This window comes from Mustela nigripes, chromosome 7, assembly GCF_022355385.1.
Source record: "Mustela nigripes isolate SB6536 chromosome 7, MUSNIG.SB6536, whole genome shotgun sequence".
Lineage (NCBI taxonomy): Eukaryota > Metazoa > Chordata > Mammalia > Carnivora > Mustelidae > Mustela > Mustela nigripes.
The window spans coordinates 137,496,035-137,519,149 of NC_081563.1; the positions used below are offsets into that span (position 1 = coordinate 137,496,035).

Genomic DNA, 23,115 nt, shown 5'->3' on the forward strand with positions numbered 1-23,115 from the left:
GCCCTTCGTGGCTCCTCCCACCAAAATAATACCAATACTGAAAATGACTTTTGACACAGTGCCAAGTTCTTCAACATTTAATTTTTTCTGTTTGAGGCAAAATGGATATCTATCTATCTATCTATCTATATATATAATTAAGTAGGCAAAATAGATATATATAGATTCAAATAAAAAATTTTAAGACACTTTCTCTCATCCAGAGAGTTCATGTTTTTCCTTTGGAGTCTAAAAGTCCTTCCAAGGTATACTTGGGCCCCTACAAGTCCTGTGGGCTCCTGGCGCTTTGCCTGGTGTGCCTGAGGACAAGCTGGCCCCTCAGAAAAGTAGTATTTTCTCCTTTCACCAACAAGGAACCCAAGCCCAGAGAGGTTGGGTTGTTTTCACGAAGTCACACAGCTGGAGGAGGGGTTCTGACTAAGGTGGTCACTCCACTGCTCTTAGTTAGACCCTGGAGTGACCGGTGCTCCTGGGTTGGGTGGGCGAGTCAACCTGGGATCAGGTTCAAAGACAGGCCTGGGTCAGAGGGTCAGGGGCGAGGTCTGGGCTCCTGCCTGTCGGAGGAACAGGGTGCTGGGCGACGCCCGTGGGCCCCAACAGTGCTGTGAACAGCAAGGCTCAGGGGAGCTCCGTGCCAGATGCCGGGACGGAATATCTCACATATTCTTAGCTGTTCAGTCCTTTTAAGTCACTGCCCCCTCTGCACCCTGAGCAACTGTGATCATTAATTTCTGTATTTCCTTAAGCTCCTGTGGTTTTTTTTTTTTTCTTTTTTTGCAGCCGAGTTGCCACATTAATGTTTCATTAGGTTATGGTTTTTGTTGCATTTTTCATTACTCTCTGATGGATGGTGGCTCTTTTCAACCCAGAGAGGGGGAGGAAAATAAAACCCCAAAAAACAGAACTCTGTAAGTGATTTGAAAATGGGCCAGCAACTGCCTTTTGATCATTACCAGAGACAGCGTCAATAATACATGAAACGCAAAGTCACACGCTTGAGTGTGCGCGGCCCCGTGCGGAGCGCCCTCCCCAGGGAAGCAGCAGGTGCTCACCAAACCCTGTCTCTGGGTCCCGCAGCCCTTGGATTATGAAACACACCCTGCACGAAGCCTCGTCATCGCCGTGGAGAACGAGGAGCTGCTTTTCCCCCGCGAGGGGGCCGGGTCTGGGGGCCCGGGGTGGGGGGTGGCGGCCAGCACCACTGTGAGCATGCAGGTGACAGACGCCAACGACCCGCCAGCCTTTCACCCCCGGAGCTTTGTCATCGGCGAGGTCGATGGCGCCGGGCCTGGAATTCAGCGGGGAGTTTTCAATGCTGCAGATCCAGACAGGGCGGCCGGCCCGGTAAGGTGAGAAGAGAGGAATGAGGAGGGGGTCGTTTCAGTGGAACCAGCCAGGTACCTGCGGGCGTTCCTGATGGATGCCTGCCCTGTGGCGGGTGGGTGAGGTTGACGCCACCAGTTATGAAAACACCAGAAGCCACCAGGAGAAGGCCCGCTGGTCCACGTTCAGAGCCTCCTTCCTTCTGTAGCTGCCTCTGATCCCTGCCCCCCACACAGGGGAGCTCATGCATTCATGTCCCCTTGCACTTAGCACATATCGCTTTTATATGGTTTCCTTGTACTAAAATAATTTATATGTTTCTAGGTCCCTTTTTACCAAAGGGCAGCCCCCTGGCTTCTGGACAACAGAAGTTTTGTTTTCTTTCTTTCTGTCTGTCTTCTTCTTTTTTTTTTTTTAAATTTAATTGTGGTAAAATATATTTAACAAAAAGTTTACCATTCTAGCCATTTTTAAGTATAGTTCAGGGGCGTTAAGCACATTCATATTGTGCAGTCATTCCCACCATCTGTCTCCAGAACTTCTTGGTCTTATAAAACTGAAACTGTCCCCATGAAACAAGACCCCCCCCCCCCATTTCTCTTCCCCAGGCATTGGCAACCACCATGCTCGTTTCTGTCTCTGTCGACCTGATTACTCGAAGTGCTTTGCAGAAGAGAACCGTACAGTATTTGTCTTTCTGTGATCATGTATTTCACTGAGCTTGGCGTCCTCCAGGCTCGTCCACGTGGTAGTGTGCTACAGACGCAGACCTTCCTTCCTTTTCAAGGCTGAATAATATGCCGTGGTCTGCACAGCCCGCACTGTGCTCACCTGAGGGCGCACACCTGGGTTGCACCGTGTTTTGCCACAGACTTGCCATAATCCCTAGGAAGACAGCAGAGTGGGAAGCACCAGGACTGTCTCTCCACTCAGACCACTGCACTGGAAGAATCTGTCTCACGTACCTAGTTTGCAACTCTGGAGTCTGTTGAAGGCTTGCAGCTGCCAGAGAAACGCTTGGATGGTAAATTGCAGTTAATTTTGGTCAATTATGGCTCTGAGCACAATAGTAGCAATGCATCCCTACCCTCAGCTGGTGGCCGGCAGCTGTGCACCTGTTCCTGGAATGGCCCAATGTAGTTTGCAGGAGCCAGAGTGGGCAAAAACCCTCCGTCCTGAAATACCAGGGATGTGTGCACTGCTCACTGTCTGCTGCTTTCATTCCCAGAGGTGCAAAGAGGAAGGCAGCCATTGGTTGCGCCCCTCCCCCAATGTGGCAGACCCCCTCCGCCACCAGCTGAAGTGTCTTCAGGGATTGGGCGGACAGGTGCCATCACTTTCCTCTCTCCCTTGTTTGCTTTCTCCTATTTCGGGAGCCAGACACTGAAATCTTGGACATTCCACAACCACCACATGTATGAGGAAAATCAGAGAGTGGCCAGCGTGCCCAGGGAAAGGGTCAGGAAAGGCCCGAGAGGACACTGAGTTGAGAGGCTGATCCTCAGCGCAGAGACATCCTGTGATGGTCCAATGAACAAACAAAAATAAAATAAAAACGATAAGGAAAAACAAAAAACCCTGGGAAGGGGGAGAATCTGATCCTCAGTGGTCCCACATGAGAGCCAAATGCCCAGTGTTCAAGGAAAAAAACAACCCAAAAACCACAAGGCACACAACGAAACAGGAAAGTAAAGCCCATTCAAAGGAAAAACAAGAGATCATCAGAAACCGTCCCTGAAAAATACATGATGGCAGATCGGTTAGATGAAGGCTTTCAAACAACAGCCTTAAAAATGCTCAAAGACCTAAAGGGGGATGTGAAGAAAGCCCGGAAATGGTGTGTGAATGAAATGGAAAAGCAGTAAGGAGACAGAACACCTAACAAGAAAGGAGAAGGGTGATGAAGGGTTCACTGTCAGAATTACTTCACACGTAAATGGATTAAACTCTTTAATCAAAAGACAGAGACTGGCAGGATTTTATACATTCCAATCTATGCCTTCTGCAAGAGACTCACTTGAAGATCCAAATACACAAACAGGTCACCTGACACCATATGCAAAAACGAGCTCAAAACGGACCCAACTGTAAGACCAAAAACATTAAACCATTTGAGGGAAGCACAGGGCAACGGCGTCATGACACGGGGCTTGGCAATGAGTTCCTGGATGTGGCACCAAAGACAGACAATGAAGGACAAAAATGTCAAATTGGATCTCATGAAAATCCAAACATTTTGTGCATGAAAAGACACTCTTATGGAGTACAAAAGCAACCCATAGGATGGGAGAAAATATTTGCAAGTCCTATAACTGAGAAGAGGCTAATTCCGGAATATATCGAGAGCTCCTGAGAGCGGACACAGGACACAGGACTTGAACAGACGCTTCTCCAACCAGCACACGAGAGATGCGCAACAGCACTAGGCAGCAGGGAGATGCAAATCAAAGTCCAGCTCACACCCGTTTAGGACGGAGACTACCAAAAAACTGGAAATCAAGTGTGGGCAAGGATGTGGAGAGGCTGGAACGGCTGCGCGTGGTTGGCGGGGATATAAGTTGGTGCAGCCACTGTGGGAAACAGTACGGTAGTTCCTCAAAAAAATTCAAGGTAGGACACCCTGAGATCCATCATGTCCGCTGCTGGGTATGGACACGCCCAAAGAAGTGAAAGCAGGGGCTCAGAGAGATAGTTGTACGCCCCTGTTCTAGCTGCATTATTCCCGATAGCTATAATGCCAAAGCCACCTAAGCGTCCACCGAAGGATGAACGGATAAGCCCAACGTGGTATAAACGTGTGACAGAATGTTATTCAGCCCTGAAAAGCGAGGACCGTCTTCAGTACGCCACAACGGGGTTGAGCCTGTAGGCGTTGTGCTAAGTGAAATAAGCCGGTCGCAGAAAGACAAATTCTGTATGATTTCACTTACAATTTCCCATTTTGCTTATGATAGGATCTGTGTCTGCTGTGATACATTTCAATTTGCCTTTTGATGTGACTTTTTAATTTTAAAAGTTGCATGTGTTTCCTTCTTACGACCCAGCCAGTTGGGTGACCGTTGATGAGCTCTCGGGAACAGTTACCACCGCGCAGCAAATCGACCGAGAATCCCCTTATGTAAATCACAGCTTTTACACAATCATCGTGCAGGCTGTTGACGATGGTAAGTGTTTACCCCAAATCAGGGGAGGCGGATGTGTGTTTCCTTGCTTCCCGAGGGGAAATGACACTAGTGAGAGTCTTTCCCCACAACGGGGAAAAATAAATAAAATAAACCTTTTTAGCACCATGCATCCATCCTGGCAACTACTCTTCATGATCATTTTTGAAATGGCAAAGCAAGGACCAGTGCCCTGGGGAGAGGGGCAGGATGCATTCAGAAGAGATGATGTAGGCAGCCAGGAAGCTGCCAGCAGACCCGATGTCCGTTTCATCCCTCCATAAAACAACTCTGTAGCTCTTCCTCAAAGTTGGTTAGCACAGTTTCCCTGTCCTTGGAATGGCTGATCAGCTCTGGTCAATGTGACTGTGTGGGACAAATTTGTCGTAAACCGGGGTGCGCAGCGCTCTGAGCGGGTTACAACCCTTTTCTTTATGATCTCCCAAGGCTGGACTTCGAAAGCTGCCCAAGCACAGAGTTGAATAAACAGCGACTCTCAAATAACTTTAATCATTGTGTTTAAGGAGTCTCTGAGTTACAGCCCAGGGTTTAAGGGAAATGTCGGTGTAGGTCCATTTGCATGAGGTTGTGGATGACGTGTGTAGGTGGTGTACACGGATGTATATAGATGATGTGGCAGATGCTGCAGCAGAATGTTGGTTAGGAAGATGCGAAGTCTGTGTTCCTAATCAGTCTGAGGTAGGCAGATGGCAAGGGGGTGTCCATCTTCCAGGGACCGGAAGGAGCAATGTGGTGGGGTCCAGAGGACCCACTGGCCAGTGTCCCCTAATGGTTAACACATTGCAAGACTGTAGTGTCTGCTGACAACAGGGACTCAGACATGGACACAGCCAAAAGCCAAACATCTCCATCTCCATGTCACACCCATTTCCCTCCTGCCCCGCTCCCTTCTTTACAGTCGGCACGACTCACCGGGAAACACGAATGAGTCCATTTTCTACCTGGTTCTACAAATGATCTGAGGTGGCAAGTGTTTTGTTAAGGGACCCTTCCCAGATACTCTGAATTTTCAGAAAAGCAGGAGAACAGAGCAAGCACCTAGGGGAGAGCCTATGACCTTGAAAAGGAAGTGGTTTCAGTGCAATGGCTCCTTTCCTGGGAGGATGACATTGCCCATTCTCCAGGGGCATGTGCGCATCGAGAGGTCTCTCTAAATTAACAAGCAACCCCTCCTGGAATTCCATTTCCAGGCCTCCCGCCGCAGACCGGGACGGGGACCCAGATGCTTTTCCTGTCTGCCGTCAGCGACAACGGCCCCGCTCTCCATCCCCGTTCCCGATACGTGGAGGTCTGCGAGTCTGCGCTGAGTGAGACCCTCCTTCTCCAGGCCGAGGAAGCCGACCTGGAGCCCTATGCCGACCCCTTTACGTTTGAATTGGACAATTCGTGGGAAAGAGCAGGAGACACATGGAAGCTGGGGGAAAATCGGGGTGAGTATTTGTATTGGTTGGGGATAAAGCACTGAAAATAACCTGACTCAAACCGACCCAGGAAAGGAATAATGATGATAACAACAACAACAACAACAATAATAATAAATCAGCTTTTGTAACTGACGGAGATGCCAGCCAAGCCTGTGTTCTCTCAGAGCTGGGCCTGGGTGCTCGAGGAATGTCCCTGGAAGATGTTTGTCCTGTGGCTCTGCCTTTCCCTGGGTCCCTTCATTTCCAGGCAGGCTCTCCTCTGGGTGGCAGGTGGCTTCTGGGAGTCCCCGGGACTCACCCGAGTGTGTGGCAAAGGTATTTATATCACTGTGTGGCTTTGGTCAGCTGCCCCATCAGTTATTGTGGGTTGGGGTTGGGAAGGCAGATCTGCTGATTGGCTGCTTCTTGTTGGGCTCTGGGCTTCGCATGTTCTGACCTGCATGGGCTGAGAGTTCAGGAACTGGGGGCTCTCCCAAAGAAGACCTGGGGTGCTGTTCCCAGGAGCAGCCAAGGGCATCTGCTGTCAACATTCTCCTTGGAGCCGCTATCAGTGTGTCCGTAGAATGTACCTTATTTTGTAGATGGAACTGTGAGCTCCTGTTTACAGCTCCCAGACCCAGAGTGTGTCGTAAACCATTGAACTTTGCCCCAAACAAGCTCTGACCTTTGCCCTCAGCTTCTGAAGATGAGCTCTAGGCCTTTGGGATGTCTTGCCTGAAAGGAATGCCTCCATTTACCTTGGGCTTGTGCCCACCAGATACAGACATAATTTAGGGTGGGGGCTCTGGGTCCTGTGGGCAGCCACGGATCTCCAGCAACACTGGGGACCGAGGTCAGCCGTTGCATGGCCAGGCAGATTCACACGACCGAGTCTGGCTGAAGACCCTGCACGCAAGGCTCAGGGGAGCTCCCCTGGCTGGCAGCGCTCCACGCGTGCGGTCACTCACTGACCTGGGAGGTCCGTTCTGACTGCTGGAGAACGGAGAGCTCAGAGTCTGGTGCTGCTCTGGATTCTGCCCCACGTGCTTCTTCCCTTGGCCAGTTTTAATCCATATCCTGTTGCTGTGCTGGATCATAACTGGGACCACACAGCCTTCAGGGAGTCCTATGGTCCTTCCAGAGCACTTTCAAACCTGAGCACGGTCTTGAGAACCCGTGGACTAGGAGCTGGTCTCAGGCATACATGAGGGTGGTGTTGGTGCCTTTTCCCTCCAACTTTGGACTCGGCTAACTTCTGTACAGAGCCGTGGTGCTCGGGAGGGACTTAGTCCATCTCTGTTGAGTAGATAAGCAAGTGAGCAAATCAACTCGCGCAGCGTCCACTTCCCTTCTGCGGGTTGGTCCGTGGAACTTTAAATGTTGAGAAGCCTCCTGCCCGGTAATTACTCAGTTCATCAGAGACAAGCAGGGACTTTCCAGAAGCCGACTGTCCACGCAAGGGTCTGTTCCTGTCCCGGCAGAGGCACGTGTGTGGAGCCCTCAGTTGTGGTCACAGGAACTGGGCTCCTCATGGGCGCCCTGGCCCCTGCCTGTGCCGCGCTCATGATGCTGGCGGGTCAGGGGTCTGTGGGTGCTGGCCTGGGGATGTGGCTCCTCTTCCCAGCCTCCCAGCAGAGCGCAGTCCTCTGGGGCAGGGAGCCGGCATGGCAGAGACCAGTGGGACACCTCGAGAATGACCCCTCGGCTCAGCAGAGTCTCAGACTCAGATCAGACGTCCCCAACCTGGTCGGACACACTGACTGCCTGGTGAAAGCAGCTTCTAGGAATTTAGTAGGTAGCAGTTTACTGAATGAACGAATGAATGAACCAACCCAGGAAAATAATAATAATAATAATAGTAATAATAATAATAAATTGGCTTTTGTAACTGAGGGAGATGCCAGCTAAGCCTGTGTTCTAGCAGAGCTGGGTCTCAGTGCTCAAGGGACGTCCCTTGAATAAGCCCCACGAATGAACACTGTGGTTTGCAGAAATAGTGGGGGCAGTGATGGACAGATACCTGGACTCCTGGACTTGGAGGACACGAATGAGCAAGCTCGGTTCTCAAAGAAATGACAGGATTTTATCGGTCATGTGGTATTGATTAATTCAACCAATAGTTACCCGGCGCTGACGTCTGCCCCAACCCTCACTGTCATATAGTTACGGAGATGACCACCACCCACTTGACCTTGTCTGTTCATGGCTGAGCTCCGAGTCATCAGAACGAGGTCCTGTTCACACCCCTGTTGAGCACGAGATGCCCGGCTCATTTTCCTGCTCTGTCCCATTGTAGCCACTCTGCTGTACCTGCTGCGATGCTGTTTTGTGTCCGAAGTCAGGTCTGGAAGCTCCGAGGATGGCCAGCAGACTCTGATCACGTATAATGATGAGAGCAAACCCATTTCAACGCTGGTAGTGGAAACCAGCGCGTCGTGTTTCTGGACGGTGATGTCCGTCAACCCCGGGCCTGTTTTTCCACCCGCCGAGCCCCCGTCACTTCGTCATACTCCCTCATATTCGAGTAGCAAACAGGAAAATGATCCCCATGAAAACTGTCCAACTCAACTGAACTGAACTGTTATTTTAGGTCATAATGAGGGCGTGATTCTGCCCCCGCCCAGGCGATGTTTGGCAATGTCTAGAGACCGTTTTGGTGGAGGCTTGGCTGGGGTGGGAAGACACGGCTTTGGCTTCCAGTGGAAGCAGAGAGGCTCAGGGAGCTGCCGAGAGCCCCACTGTGCCCGGGGTGGCCGCACCACAGAGAAGGGTCTGGCCCAACGTGCCCAGAGTGCTAAGGGGGGAAGCCTTGCTTAGGAGGAGATGGTGCCCACCAGCGGACTTGCTCTAGATGGACGCGTGTCAGGCTCGCTAAGGAAATGCGGAGCCCGCCCCACCTCCCTTGCCCGGCGGAGGCTGGACACAGAGCTCGCTGGTCGGGCAGGGACGAGACCCAGACTCTGCTGCCCATTAGCTTCCTCTTTTTGAGCGAGTCTCACCCCGACATCTTTACCTGCCCCCAGAGAGGATAAAACTCAGCCAGCAGATGGGCTGTGCACCAAAGACGACGCGCCCAGGGAAGCTCCCGCCCTCCTCCGGACACAAGGTGGTCAGTGGGTACCTGAAGGCTGTCAGGCCGCTCCTGCTGACCCTGACCTTGCGGCGTGTCCTCACGGCAGCCCTGGGCTGGGGTCAGCCGGGCAACCAGAGGCAGGCACCGTGAGCTCTCCTGCTGTCTTCACCCGGAACCAAGCGTAGCTGGTTCAAACACTGAAAGCCAAAGAAATGTCCAAAGGGAGCACCGTCTTTCCTGCACGGAGGGTGCAGGGCCCACCTTGCTGCTGCCTTAGATCTCGAGCCACGATTTTCTCCCCGAAGGACGAGATATGTTGTTCTAAGATGCCTTTGAGAAGAGACAGTGCAGTTGGTGTGGCGTTAGGCTGCAGTAGGCAGACAGGGAGGTCCTCTAGAGAGTGCCCGCGGATGGGAGACGCCAGGGGTTGATGACATCCTTGGGTCCTTCTCGCATTTTCTCTTTCTTCCTGGCACGACGGAAGGGAAGTGACCACCTTGGGCCACGGTAGGGGCGTGCGTGCCTGTGCGCCCACGCAGGCCTGCGTGGAGCCCTCCCCGGTGTGGGGTCGAGGAGGCAGGAGGTCTGGTCCGAACTCTCCAGACTGCTGGACCCCCCAGAAGAAGCCCCATCCCCGCAGTGACAGCCGCACTTCACTGTTCTGATTCGTTTGTGTCGTTCTGAGGAGACCGTCTGGACAGACTGTCTGGACAAACAGCCGCGCTCCGTGAGCCCTGGGAAGCTTCACTCTGCTCAGATGCTCAGTCATCCAGGGACAGGGACAAGGCTCCTGGGCCCGGGCTGAGCTCAGCCTCCTGTGTGGGGTCGTGGTTGAGGCAGCCGAGCCTGGAGGAACCCACTGGGGACATGGCCTCCCTGAGCAGCGTCCGTGGGCACAGCTGCACCAGAAGAGGTCGTGACGATGCCCGGTGCTGTTCTCGTCGTCCGGGCGCCCACTGGCTATGTCCTGGGGCCGAGGAAACCGCTGGAGAAGCAGAGGGTGTGGAAGGGAAGCCTGGTCCTTGCAGGGTGAGGGCCAGCAGGCTGGGGGCCCCTGTCAAGATCAAGGACCAGCAGTCAGAGGGACGAGACAGCCTTCCCGTCCCCTCCTTGTCCCAAAATGTCCCCTTGTCTCCTACTCGTAGCTCAGGATGTGTCCCTGCTTCTACCATCATATCTTTGGGGCTCTGAGACCTGGGATCCAGCAAACCTGGGTTTGGACTCCAAAACTGTGGCTTATCAGACAGAGAAGCTAACAAACCCTTGGTTTTCACATATAAAGAGAGCTTAATAATGCACGTGCTCTCTCTGTCAGGTTTACTGGACAATTTAATCAACTAATACGAAATCTTTAGCACAGGCAAGGGCATTGCCAGGCACAGAGTGAACGTGGCTGCCGATATTAGTGTTATTAATGATACTTACTAGTTTATGTCTTTGGAGCCACGGGTAAGTCAGGCCATTTCCAAGTGTACACGCCTCCGCAGGCATCCGTCTCACGTGAACACTCCATGCGCACACACACGCACACCCAGGGGCCTTCTGCGCTTGTGGCAGGACTCACCTCCTCCAAGATGCTGCTGCTGATCCCACCGCTCTGTCGTGTCCACGAGACGGCATAGACGACCCCTCCGAGAAGAGGAACCCAGCCCCAGCAACGCCTGGGCCCTCGGGGATGTGTGCTCACTGAGGAATGAACAAGACAGTACACAGCACCGCCCGACCCCAGGGGCCCGTGAAAGTGTCGCCCCAGCCTCGGGAGCTGTTGAGCCGTAGATTCTGAGACCCTCTCAAGAGCGGGGTCTTGTCCCCATCACATCCATGGGACACGGAACGAGAAACTCCACCTCCTGACCAGCCGTGCCAAAGGAGCCCAGATTCTGGGCGGAATAGGTGTATTTTCCCAGCTGTGGATGTTTTCTGTGATAGTGTGGAGACCTGTGATGTCATTTCTTGGTCTCTGCTTTCATTCCTGCTGTCTATGATTTCAACTTGGTCATTATTCTTTCCGTGTGTGTCCCACAGGGAAGGCCAGATGTCAAGGACCAGGCGCCAGTCCTAGTGCTCGATGCCACATGAGGCCGGGGCCGAGCTGGGCACTAAGGTGAGCACGGCCTGTTTGCTGCTTGGGTTTAGACGGAAAGGTGGCTTTGTGAGGGGGTTCCTACGGCAGAGAACAGCACCCCCCAACGCACACGAGGTTCCTGGGCAAGCCCGCTCTGCGCCTGCCTGCGCCCAGCCTCACCTGCTGAGCTGTGAGCCGCATGACTCCGTGTAGCCCAAAAGGACAACAGCATCGGATGCCCCTGGGCCCCAATTTCATCCTGGCCGGTCACTGTCGTGACTTTCTACTGTGTGCTATGTCCCCAGGGCTAGGGTACTTTTTACCGTATCTCTTTCTCTACATCAACCTCAGTCCAAATAAAGTACATTTCTTTAGATAGGGCATTCTGTATTTCAACAGCAAACAAACAAACAAACAAACAAAAAACAGTTTTGGGGCACCTGGGCGGCTCAGTGGGTTAAAGCCTCTGCCTTCGGCTCAGGTTGTGGTCTTGGGGTCCTGGGATCGAGCCCCGCACTCTCTGCTCGGCAGGGAGCCTGCTTGCTCCCCCCTCTCTCTGTCTGCCTGCTGCTCTGCCTACCCGTGATCTCTGTCTGTCAAATAAATAAATAAAATCTTAAAAAAAAAAAAAAGTTTCACTGGTATGAAGAGCAGAGAGGGAAGAGAAAAACAGACACAAAAGAAATAAAGCCCAGGAGCTCTGGCTAGAGAAAGCCACCTGCCACAGGCACAGGGTCCCGGAAGAAGGCAGAGATAGGAAAGCCATGCTGGTTCAGACGCCCGGGCCCCCGTGCCCTCAGCATGTGGGTGAGGAGTCGGAAGGGGAGTCATTTTCTCACCATGCAATTTAGTGCCATTTAAGCCTGTGTTCCCAAACTGGTTAAACCTTCCCTTCTCTACGGGCAAGATGACCCCGCTGCGGAAAACAGCGACTTAATCCAGGGCTGCCATAAATTACAGAGCAGGTGCCTGGCCGGGGGTGAGCCGGGGCAGGTCCCGCAGGCATTCCGCCCACCAATCCGTGCTGGGGGAGGGCCGCCCTTTCTCTCCCGTGCGGACACGGTGTGCGCTGGGCTGGGGGTACTTCCTCTCTGGCTGGTCTGTCAGCCTCCAGAGGCCTGAACAATCGCTCCCGAGAAGCATGCGAACAGCTCTGCTTTACTGAGTGTGCCCTGGGGGTGTGCACACCGCAAGGACCATCCCTCGGACACTTCACCAGAGCCCCTGGGGGAGGGTAGTCCGCTTTCTCCATCTCCATCTGCGGGGGATGAAGCCAAGGCGTCGGTTCCCGTCTCTCCGGGCGTCTGTTCCCTGCACTGTGCCCCGCTCGCAGAAATTGCTCCGGTGGCTCCTGGTTAGCCATGCCCCCACGGCGCATCCCCCCCAAGTGAGGGCGGCCTGCCTTACTGGCTAACCTGTTTTAAAACCTGCTCGAAGCATGGAGTCTCTTCAACCGTGGTTAAGATCTGTTGCCTGCTTTATTCTCTTTGAAATTCTGCTTCGTTATCGAAAGGCCTCATAAACTAGGACGCCCGAAGCAGAAATGGCCGATAGCCCCATCCTTCACTCGTCTGCTCACTGGCCTGGTCTCACGCACGCGCTACCCCGTGCTCAGACTTCTACAGTGTGGCAGGGGGGGTCGCTGGAGCCTCCTCCTACAGTCACTGCTGGCCACGCGCTTTGTTTCCAGAGTCTCCGGGTGCATCTCCCCGCCTCCCCTCTTCCACTCGCATTCTCCCTCCCGTCTTTAGCGCCAGCGTCGATGGGCAGAGGAGCGTAGGGCAAGGGGAAGGGGCAGAAGGACACACACGCATTATCTTCTGAGTAAGTCAGCATCTTCCCCAGGATCTACAGGACACGCTACCACCGGCAGCGAGAGCACTGGACCAGGAGTACTTGGTCTCAGGGACCCCAGGGCATTACAGAAGTTCACTTTCTCTTGCCATAAGCCCCCTAATGGTTGACAGTTGGTTCCCTTGAGGAGTGGCCCTTCTAGAAGATTCTGTGATACCAGTAGAACAAATACGAGTCAATGAAAACCTCATTTATCTAACTAGCTAAGGTTATTGTTGGTTGTTAAAATGTTATTTGACAGTCCCGATCACATATGATGCTTTTTAGAACGCCCACGGATGAATACATTTTTCATGTCCATCTGAGGGTGTCTGGGTCATCTGGAAGGTTCCAAGCACATTGCTTTGGCCCCGCATTTCAGTCCCATCTTTGGTCGCAAAAGCCCAGTAAGGTCCACTTGGTGCCGTGGGCAACCCTGAGCCCTGACGCCCTCCTGCATCATGTCTTCAAACACTCTTTGCACAAATTCTAGAACTATCGCTATGCTTTTAAAAGTGATTTTTCTGGAGGATGCCTGACTGACTCTGTCGGTAACGCGTGAGACTCTTGATCTCAGGACCACGTTCAGTTCCTACGTTGGCTGTGGATCTTACTTTAAAAAGTAAAATAAAACAAAATCTTTAAAAAGCAAAATGATTTTTTTCTGAAATAATTTGGCTTGTAAGAAGTTGTAAAAATAGGTCAGACTCCCTGTGTACCCTTCACACAGCTCCCCCCGAGGATAACGTAACCATAACACTTGATCAAAACCAGAAAACCCACTTTGGTGTAACACAATTAAGAGAGGTTTCAAATAGAGACATTATTTGTACTGCCCCAGAATAAGCAGGTACTACTTTAGCAAAAAATGTACTTTTTTGGGACAACTACTAAAAGAGATATTCAAGGTTCAAAAAAAGCTACAATGTTTGTGATGAAACCTCTAAAAAAGAATTCAAGATCTCTATAATTTCATTACCTTTCCTCGGGCTGTGTTTGAGCTAAGATAAAAATGTGGTGTTCTTTTCTGCACAAAGATGATGTCATGAACCCACCTTTGAAAGGGTTTGTGCATTCATAAATGTGTCCCTTTGGCCCTGGTAGGGCCGCCTTTGTGGGCACAGATAGACCCGGGCAGTCACATGGGGCCCGTCTTGAAAGTCTTAATATTTGGGCAAGTGGTCCCACATGTTTAAATTTTGCTCTGGGTCTTGCAAATTATGTCGCTGGTTTTGGGTCCTAGGGATCACGAATGTACCTCATTCACAAATGTTGAGGCTGTGCCCATGCACCAAGTGAGCCTTACTGGGCTTTTGGGACCAAAGATGGGACTTGAAAATCTCCTATTTTCAAACTCCATCCCCATCAAGCAACCGAAAAGCTTTCCCATGGATTTTTTCTACGGTTGGCTATGCTCACTAGAATCATGATTCCTTTAGTGCAGAAATTAAAAGCACTATGATGGCAAGAATTTCTAGTCATATGTCTGCATCCTTGGGTGATTTATATAAAACCCGTAGCATTTCTATCCTTATTACTTTGTTTTACTTATTTATGTATTTTTTCATCCTCTTTAAATTAACGGGTTGTGACATGCTTTTTGAGCCAAGAGGAGTGAGAAACAAGTATTCTACTCTTGTAAGTACAGATGAAGGTGTTACTATGGAAAGGGTTGCCTTACCCTGCTAACAACTGTGGGAAGCCCTGAAAATTAGAAAGTTGAAAAAATATGCCCAACATAAAAATAAAGTAAAAGGAGGCGTGAGTGTGGAAAAATGAATGATAAGTCATTCGAAACCACACATCTAGACTTGGAAGCAGAGGGTTTTTAGTCCCTCGCAACTTCCTTTTGCTGCTGAGTCACTAAGAACTTGGCCAAGGCCTGAACAGCCCTCAGTGTTCTTCGCAAGTTTACAGGAGTTTGGAGCTAAAGGGGCCCCAGAGACCCTCTGGTCCATTTTGTTCCTCCACCTTTTTTAGTAGCCAGATTCTTCTGTCACATGAGATCCTGGGAAGAGCGCCATTATAAGTACAACAATAAGAGCTGCTTCTTATTAGTATCTGTTTTGAGCCCAGAGACATAATATACACCCACCACCAAAGCCCTCAGTAGAATCAGGGGTTCCCCTGGAAATAAAACAGAAGTCGATGTGGTGGATGCAGTTCGCAAAATCATTTTATCTTAGCACCTAATCCCCTGCCACACATTGTTGTAAATCGGTTGTTAAAATATCAAGAAAATTTGGATTTCTGCCAAGGAACAGTTTCAAATGTGAAGTTTTTAGGTAGCTCCACTTATAATACCAAGATTTCCTTTGATTTAGCAAACAGGAGATGGAAAATTCCTTGAATTCATTTCATAAAAGCAAATTATGAAGTTTTTCCTTCTATTAACAAGTTGGGGGGGGGGACTCAATTAAAAAGATGTAAACCATTTTCCACTATATTAAAAGCCTGCTGGCTGGTTCCACTCTGCCTCCCTTTACCTCCAAAAGCCACGGCAATGAAAGGTCCGGCGATGACACTTGCAGGGCCTCCCCCTCTCCCAACACACACACAGGAGAGGTGTGCACACGGTCCTTGGCCTGACTCCTCTCCTGGACGGCCCTGCCCAGGGGCAGCAAGGGTACTGACCTGGGGAGCCGGAAGGGGCTCCTCAGTGGTGCTGGCACTTGGCTTATTTGCTTCACAGGTTTTCTAGGACACTGTGGTGCCCAGACGATGCCTGGACTCGAGGGCCCGGAAGGTGGCAGAAACCCTGAGTCAGGGGGGAAGGGCATCCCTTTGCCCATGCGTCAGCTGTGGCTTCGGCTCCTGCCTCTGACTTGAGGCTCCCTGACCCTGTTCTGTGAGGTCCGGGTCAGGTGGTCCTTCTGCTGGCCCCTCCCCTTGGCTGTTAGAATGATGCCCCACATGGTACCGTGGCCCCAGGAACGCGAGCCTGGCCCTCTGCAGTCACAGCCTGGGGCCTCCCCCGTGTCAGGCCCCAGAGTGGGGGCTGCAGGTCTCCATGAGGGCCCGAGGCCGCAGGGAGTCGGTCGCTCCCCAGCCCTGCAGACAAGAGCACAGACACTCTCCAAGTCTAGAGGCAAAGCCACACTGTCCAGCCCCTTCTGGGAAGCGCCCCCCCAACCCTGCAGCCTGGGGCCGCAGAGCAGTGTCTGCCCGATTCTCCCTAAGCTGACGCAGTGCTGAGGGCAAGGTCGTGTCACCCGACTGTGCGACACGTGGCGGCGGAACCCCGGCCGCCAGAGCAGGGAACGTGGGCGCAGGGTCGTTGCTCCAGGTGGTCACCGACAAGGACGGAGACCCAAGGCCGGGCTTGGCGCGCTCATGGCGGACCCCGGCTCCTCGAACGCCCACCCCCATCTCGGAAGGACACGTAGACCCCCTCGACCCCCCATCGGTGAAGGAGCCCTGAACAGCGCGCTGCCCGCCAGGGCACCGACGCATGGAGCAGCCGCGCAGATAGCGCCGACCCGCGCTCACACGGGGCTGCGCCGCGCGGACTGTGTGGACGCGGACGAAGGCCCACACCCAGCGGGGAAGCCCTGTCCCCCTCCACCCGCCTGCCCGAGGAGAAAAGCGCAGAGGAAAGGCCCAGCTCTTTGTTCCCCGAGACTTCCAGTGTCGGGGCGGGGGCCTGTGCTGGGCCCCGGACCTCCCGCCTCTGGAGTCGCTGACTCTGTGGTCGGCCTCGGGGGTCTGCAGCCGAGCCCACAGCCGCAGCTCGGCGCTTCCCCCCAGCTCCGCGCGCCCCGGGTCCCTCGGGGATCACGGACTCGGCTGGGGCGGAGGCACCTGTGGGTCCCGTAGGGCCGCGGCCAGAGCCCGCGCGCGACCTCTCCTCCCGCCCGCACCCCTGCGTCCCCGCCCGCACCCCCTGCGTCTCCGACACGCGGTAAGCGCAGCTCCCGAGCGAGCAGACGCCCGCGGGGCCTACCTGTGTACACGCAGGGCTCAACGCCGAGCTTCGGAGGGCCTCCTGGGGTCCGAGGAAGTTGGGGACAGCGGGCGGGGAGCTCGGGGACACGGGTGCTCCCCAGGGCTCCTCCACTTTGGCCTTTGGCCGACTTTCTGCCATCTCCCTCCTCCTGGCTCTCTGGGCCCTCCGGTTCTGCTCGTCCTCGGGCCCTCGGTGAGCTCAGCCCCTTGGGATGGCCGGTGGGCGACAGCCGGGAACGCTCTGGCCATGCCCGCCCCACCAACGCTTCCTGCCTCCCTCAGACCAGAAAAAGCCAGAAAAGTCCTCACGGAGAAATGACCTGGGTCCTGAAGGATGAGCAGGAGTTTGCTCAGAGGAGGCTGGCAGGTGGCAGCGGTCATTCGAGGGGAAGGGACAGCGGGTGCACGTGCCAGGAGGGGACAGGCCAGGGCGGGGTGAGGGAGGGGTCACCCGTGAGCACCACAGGCGGGAGAGGGCGGGAGCAGGGCGAGGTGGCCGTCCTCCCTCCCAGAAAGCAGCTGCCAGGTCGAGGTCGGGGCTGTCTCCCCTCAGCTGGGGGCCCTTCGTTTCTGGTAGAAACGTCTGTGACAGCAGGGACTGTGACAGCGGGGGACGGAAAACGGCCGCCTTACACCGCATTGGGGGTCGCACCAGTGGGGCCTGGAGAGGACGGGTCTGGTGTGGAAGGACCCAGCACTTCCTCCTCTTTCCCTGGCTTTTCTTCAGAAGCTCCGTGGCCTGGACGCGCTCGCAGGTGGCACTGGGGACGCGCCGCACATCTACGCCGAGCAGGGAGAGTGTGAAGGAGCAGAAAGCCTCAGCTCTCTTGCCTTCTCAGAGCCCGACTGGGACCCCTGGGCTTCACAGGCTGCTGCACGTAAGGAAACGCATTCTGAGTCAGGCGGTCCTTCCTAAAAAAGCGTATTTGGGGGAAGTGGACTAATTCGTGGAAGGTAATCCCTGTTCAAGGACCTTCTTCTCCCCCACCCTCCTCTTTCTCCTTCTTAAATCCCTCCTCGCCCTAACACAAGGGCCTGGATTAAGTGCTCTGATAGTTTCAGAACAGACGTCTTGAATCAAAGCAAAACAATAGGTCATGCTTTTTTGTGTGTGTGTGTGAATTTGTAGAGAAATCTTCATTTAATACTTTAATTTAATACTTTGTTTCTATTAGCAGCCCTGCTCTGAGGGGAAATAAAATGATAACTTATAGATTACACAGCAATTTGGTAACAACAGGTAATACTGGGGAAAATGAAAATGGATTACTTTTAGTAATTATGTACATTTCTCTAATTATGATTCTGCTTCAGTTTAAGTAAGAAAATAGATGCATAGGGAAATGTCTTTTGTAATATTTGTGATCAGTTTTTTAGTAGTTGTCAAGAAATAAATATTGATTCCTTTTCACTTTTGAGTAAATAAATATAAGACAAATTATAATGTGTAACACTTTATTTTATTTTATTTTATTTTATTTATTTGACACAGAGAGAGAGATCACAAGCAGGCAGAGCAGCAGGCAGAGAGAGAGGGGGAAGCAGGTTCCCTGCTGAGCAGAGAGCCCAAAGCGGGTCTTGATTCCAGGACCCCAAGATCATGGCCGGAGCTGAAGGCAGAAGCCCAACCCACTGAGCCACCCAGGCTCAGTGTTACACCCAATGTGTAACACTTTAAAAGTAGTACACACTGTAACACACGAATGGACACAATGTAACTTGTATTTATTATGAACATGAAAGAATTTAGTAACCATTTAATGAATAAATTCCAATTAGATTTTATCTTTAAACAAAACCCAAACTTTAACCAGGTTTTTACTTACCCACTTACTGCTAGTTTAAGTGTGTGTGTGGTGGGGAGAGGAGCTTCTTTTAAAATTTTTTTTTAGGGCGCCTGGGTGGCTCAGTTGTTATGCGTCTGCCTTCGGCTCAGGTCATGATCCAAGGGTCCTGGGATCGAGACCCACATCCGGCTCCCTGCTCAGCGGAAGCCTGCTTCTCCCTCTCTCACTCCCCCTGCTTATGTTCCCTCTCTCTCTGTGTCTCTCTGTAAAATAAATAAATAAATAATCTTAAAGAAAAATAATTTTAAAAAATTTAAATAGTGGGACATATACTCTATAAATAGTTTTCCTGTCTGCGTAAAAGATGCGGGACACAGGACAAGAAAGCTGCAGGTTCCTGCTACCACGAGTCTCTGTGGGTCCGATCCCCCAACCACCTTATTTTGGACTCAAAATCAGAGAGGTTTAAATACATCTTGTTTAAGCCACTGCTCTTTTGGATTGTCTGCCACCCATGGGCAAATCTAATCTTAACTGATCTGAAAGAAAGGATCACGAGGGGCGCCACAAGGAGAGGAACAGTGACACAATGAGATAATGACAGCGATGGATAGTAATAAAAACAGAGTTTTCTTCTCCGAGTCATTTTACTTAGTAAGTGGCTAAGCAAAATTTTAAGTGCTGTCAGGACACTTGAATAAATACGTTAGATATCTAAACGTCTCCGGCCAGATTCTAAAAATGTATATAATGGATGGGCATCATCTTTGGTGAGAGCCTTCTCACACCCCAGGATCGGTCAGGAGGAAAACACCTTTGCTGTCTGATCAGTGAAGTATTACATCACGTCGTTTTAGCTGACTCGGGGTGACAACTTGCCCTTCTTTCTGAAGAAGCTGTGCAGATACTCACGTGTTGGCACATCATTACTTCACTCATCACTGAGTGCTCTGGGGAACTGAAAAGGAAGAAAAGCCATCTCCGAAGCACTGGGACATCAACCTGACACTGAGGTAGAGAACAGCTGTGCAAATGCTGGAGTGATCCAGAAGAAAGTCTGGCGCATTTTCTGGGTAATTTGGGATAAAAGTCAATTTTTAGAGAACTATACTTTTTGAGACTGAATTGTTCACAGGGACCAGTAGGTGGTCATTAGACCTTCCTGGCTCTGAAGCAATGGTCAGAAAACACAGCAGTGCGGCCAGTAGGTATGGCCTGTAGGGGCCTACTTAGCCAGAGTGACTCCATCTCGGTTAAACAGCCATTTTGTTGTTTATGCAGTAAAACTTAAGCTGACCCTGTACCCCCCCCCCCCCAGGGGACCTTACTTAAAAGCCTGGGAAACCAGTAAAATATGGTTGACCAGTCCCTGATACCAGAGCCCAGAATGCAAAGATGAGTCAGGCCAGGTGGAGACATCCAATCAGTAAAGCACACATACTATCTCCCTAACCACCAAACAATGTAACCTTGCCTTTTGGGCGCCACACTAGGGCACCAATTCTGACCAGAGTGATAGGCTAGTTCAAACAGCTACTATAGGGTAAATTGTAATTCAATTGGCCACCTGTGTGTGACCTAACATGACTATGCAACTTTCTCTGTGTTACAATCTCATTGGCCAGGCTCAACCACATGGCCTTTGTGCTATAAAAGCTAGTCTGTGAGGCTGGGGGTCATCACTCTCTCTGTGAGAGACAGACCCGGCTGGTCGGTTTGATTCTCGGTGCTGGCACGAAATAAAGCTTTGCTTGACCTTTGCTTTGTATCAGTCTCGCTCCTTTGATCACGGACCTCATCGTGGCCCACTGTCTGATTTTGTAAATAAAGTTTTATTGGCACATAGCTATGTTTACATTGTCTACATGCCATCAGTGACTGGTTTTGTGCTGTCACAGCACAGCCATAGGGCCCACCCCACAAAGCCAAACATAATTACTTTCAAGCCTTTAACAGAAAAAAGTATGCCAATCCCTTATTTAAGGCTTTTTTTTTTTTTTTTAACTCCATATTGCATCAAATGTTAAAGAAACGTATCTAAAACCTGGGTTAAAAACAGACACCTTGGGCACCTGGGTGGCTCAGTGGGTTAAGCTGCTGCCTTGGGCTCAGGTCATGATCTCGAGTTCCCAAGATCGAGTCCCACATCGGGCTCTCTGCTCGGCGGGGAGCCTGCTTCCCCCTCTCTCTCTGCCTGCCTCTCTGCCTACTTGTGATCTCTCTCTGTCAAATAAATAAATAAATAATCTTAAAAAAACAAAACAAAAAAAAAACAGACACCTTGCCATACAAATTTTGAAAGGTTTTTAAGCCAGCTTGCTTTCAGCTATGGGCAGCTTGTTTCATTTACTACTGGTTATGAAACTTGGCCATTGTGAATATTTGTGAATTCTTGCATCATGAGATCCTCTGCAACTAATTATTTTCAAAAGTAATAAAATACTGATGAAAAATTCATGAACACAGAATTTAGCAATTAACAAGGAGAACAAAGTATTATATTTTGTAGGTACTTAACTAGACATTTATTAATTTTAATTTTGTTGCTCCCTTAGTGAATTTTGAAGACCATCTATATGTCTATAGATATAAATATATGGATATATAGATTTCAGATCTTGATCATTTTCATAGGTCTCAAGCTTTGGGGTTATAGTGTCCAGTGGAGAAAAAGGCCCCATTAGCATGTGTATGAACACACCTGGTGCATAGACTTTCCCTTTAGGATGTCGGTCTGTATTATATATCATCACTTTCCCCAACTGACATCTATAGGGAAAGTTCATGGATGTTCTTCCCCACAAGTTCGTTCTCAAGTCTATGTACATGCTTTAAAAAGTTTCCATTAGAAACATCAGCCTCAGGAGGTTTTGGTGAAAATGTTGCCTCCAGTGGATTTACATACATTTGTGAACTAAATCAAGTCTCATTAATGGCAATGAAGTAGGCAGTAAAACAGAAATAGTAAATATTTTCAGGGAAAATGTGATTTTATTAAGAACATTAGCCTCGGAATTACTTAGCAGCCCAAAGATAGCTGCCGTCTGGGAAGTTAAATATTTATTTTGCATTTCATCAATTTTGGTTTCCCATTTGCATTAACAATCTCATTGGTTTTATGGTGCTTTTCATCGGAGGTGTTTGTTTTGCTTACTTTTATGATTTACTGAACACGGAAGCTCTCTCGGTCTGTAAAACCTCCTCAAGTGGAACACTAGCCTGAGAGCCCTCCCTTCTTGTCCCGGCAAGAGAGGTGTAGCAACAGCCCCGTCCTCAAGGAAGGCTTGGGGGGGAGACCGCACACCTTGTCTGGTCGTTGTCTCCCCAGAAACGTGCATGTCATAGGCCAAATAACTCTGCCATAGTAAGGAGGATAGAGAACCCCGGAGCTAGGGGAACCGGAGAGACACTGGCACTGAAATATCTGTCACCTCTCCTTCCTCCATAAAAGAATCTTGACTTTTCTGCCATCCGGACAGGGGCTGATTTCTCCATCTTCCGCGGAGCCAGATCTGGCCATGTGGCTAAGTTCTGGCCAATGGAAGGCAACTTGCAGGAAGTGTCCTTGATGAGCGGAGACGTGCCTGTCTCTTCCCCGCCTTCTTCTTCTCCTGGCTGTGGGGAGGACAGGACGGCTGGTGGGGAGACAGCCATGTGGGACATTGCCATTAGAGCTGGTATGCGGTACAACAACAGGATCGGACACGTGTGGGTCCCTGCTGCCACGGAGCCCCACTGGACCCCTCCATGGACTATCTTCCTCTGGGCTGAAAAGGAGGGAGGATTAAATGTCTTGTTTCAGCCACTGCTCCTTTGGGTTTTCCATATCTGTCACTCATGGGCAAATCTGGTCTTAACTGCAAACAAAACGAAGGACTCAGAGCAGTGAGTGGCGAGCAGCAGAGCTGAGGCATTTGGCACTGGCTCGCTGGCCGCGGTCAGGTGGCAGGGACTCGGTATTGTGGGCTGCAGGCCTGGCGATGGTGACTGCGGAGAAATGGAGCATTTCAGAGCAGCTGGTCCCTACTGGTTTTTGAAAAGCAGCCCATGTTCTGAACAAGGATTGAGGTAGGAAATGAAGGAGAAACCCATCATGTAGAAATGTTGGTAACCGCTTCTCACTGCTGCTAGCAAAGCTTTACAAGAGAGACGTGGGCCGCGGCTCCTGGCGGCTGGAGGAGTGGAAGGAGCGGGACGCAGCCGTGCTAATGGCGACACACTCTGCCTGCAGTCTGCAATCGAAGTTGACCGAGAGCTTGGTAATTTGGAGCCTTGCAGGGTTGAAAAAGCAACTACTGTGTCTCTCAGATGACATCAGTAACAGGGATGGTTTTCTGCCAAGCAGCACACTTAGTGGAAAATAATACCAGGGCCAGTCCCACCAATTTGCGAAGCTTGCAGCCAAAGCCCATTGCTTTGGAGGCTCAGGGCGGTCAGGACACTGTGCTTGGGGACAGGAGGAGCTAGCAAGCAAAGGCCAGATGCTTCAGGGTTAGAAACTGCC

General features: G+C 51.2%; 1 protein-coding gene across 1 annotated transcript in view; it reads left to right on the forward strand.

Annotated features, from left to right (window-relative positions):
- Nucleotides 1-23,115, forward strand: part of CDH26 (cadherin 26) — a 44,356-nt gene that overhangs the window by 21,032 nt on the left and 209 nt on the right. Inside the window, 8 exon segments of the mRNA XM_059407712.1 lie at nt 1,078-1,335; nt 4,340-4,487; nt 5,696-5,939; nt 7,270-7,484; nt 8,205-8,432; nt 8,932-9,127; nt 16,069-16,285; nt 17,552-17,702. Coding sequence (XP_059263695.1) covers nt 1,078-1,335; nt 4,340-4,487; nt 5,696-5,939; nt 7,270-7,484; nt 8,205-8,432; nt 8,932-9,127; nt 16,069-16,285; nt 17,552-17,702 — 1,657 coding nt within the window.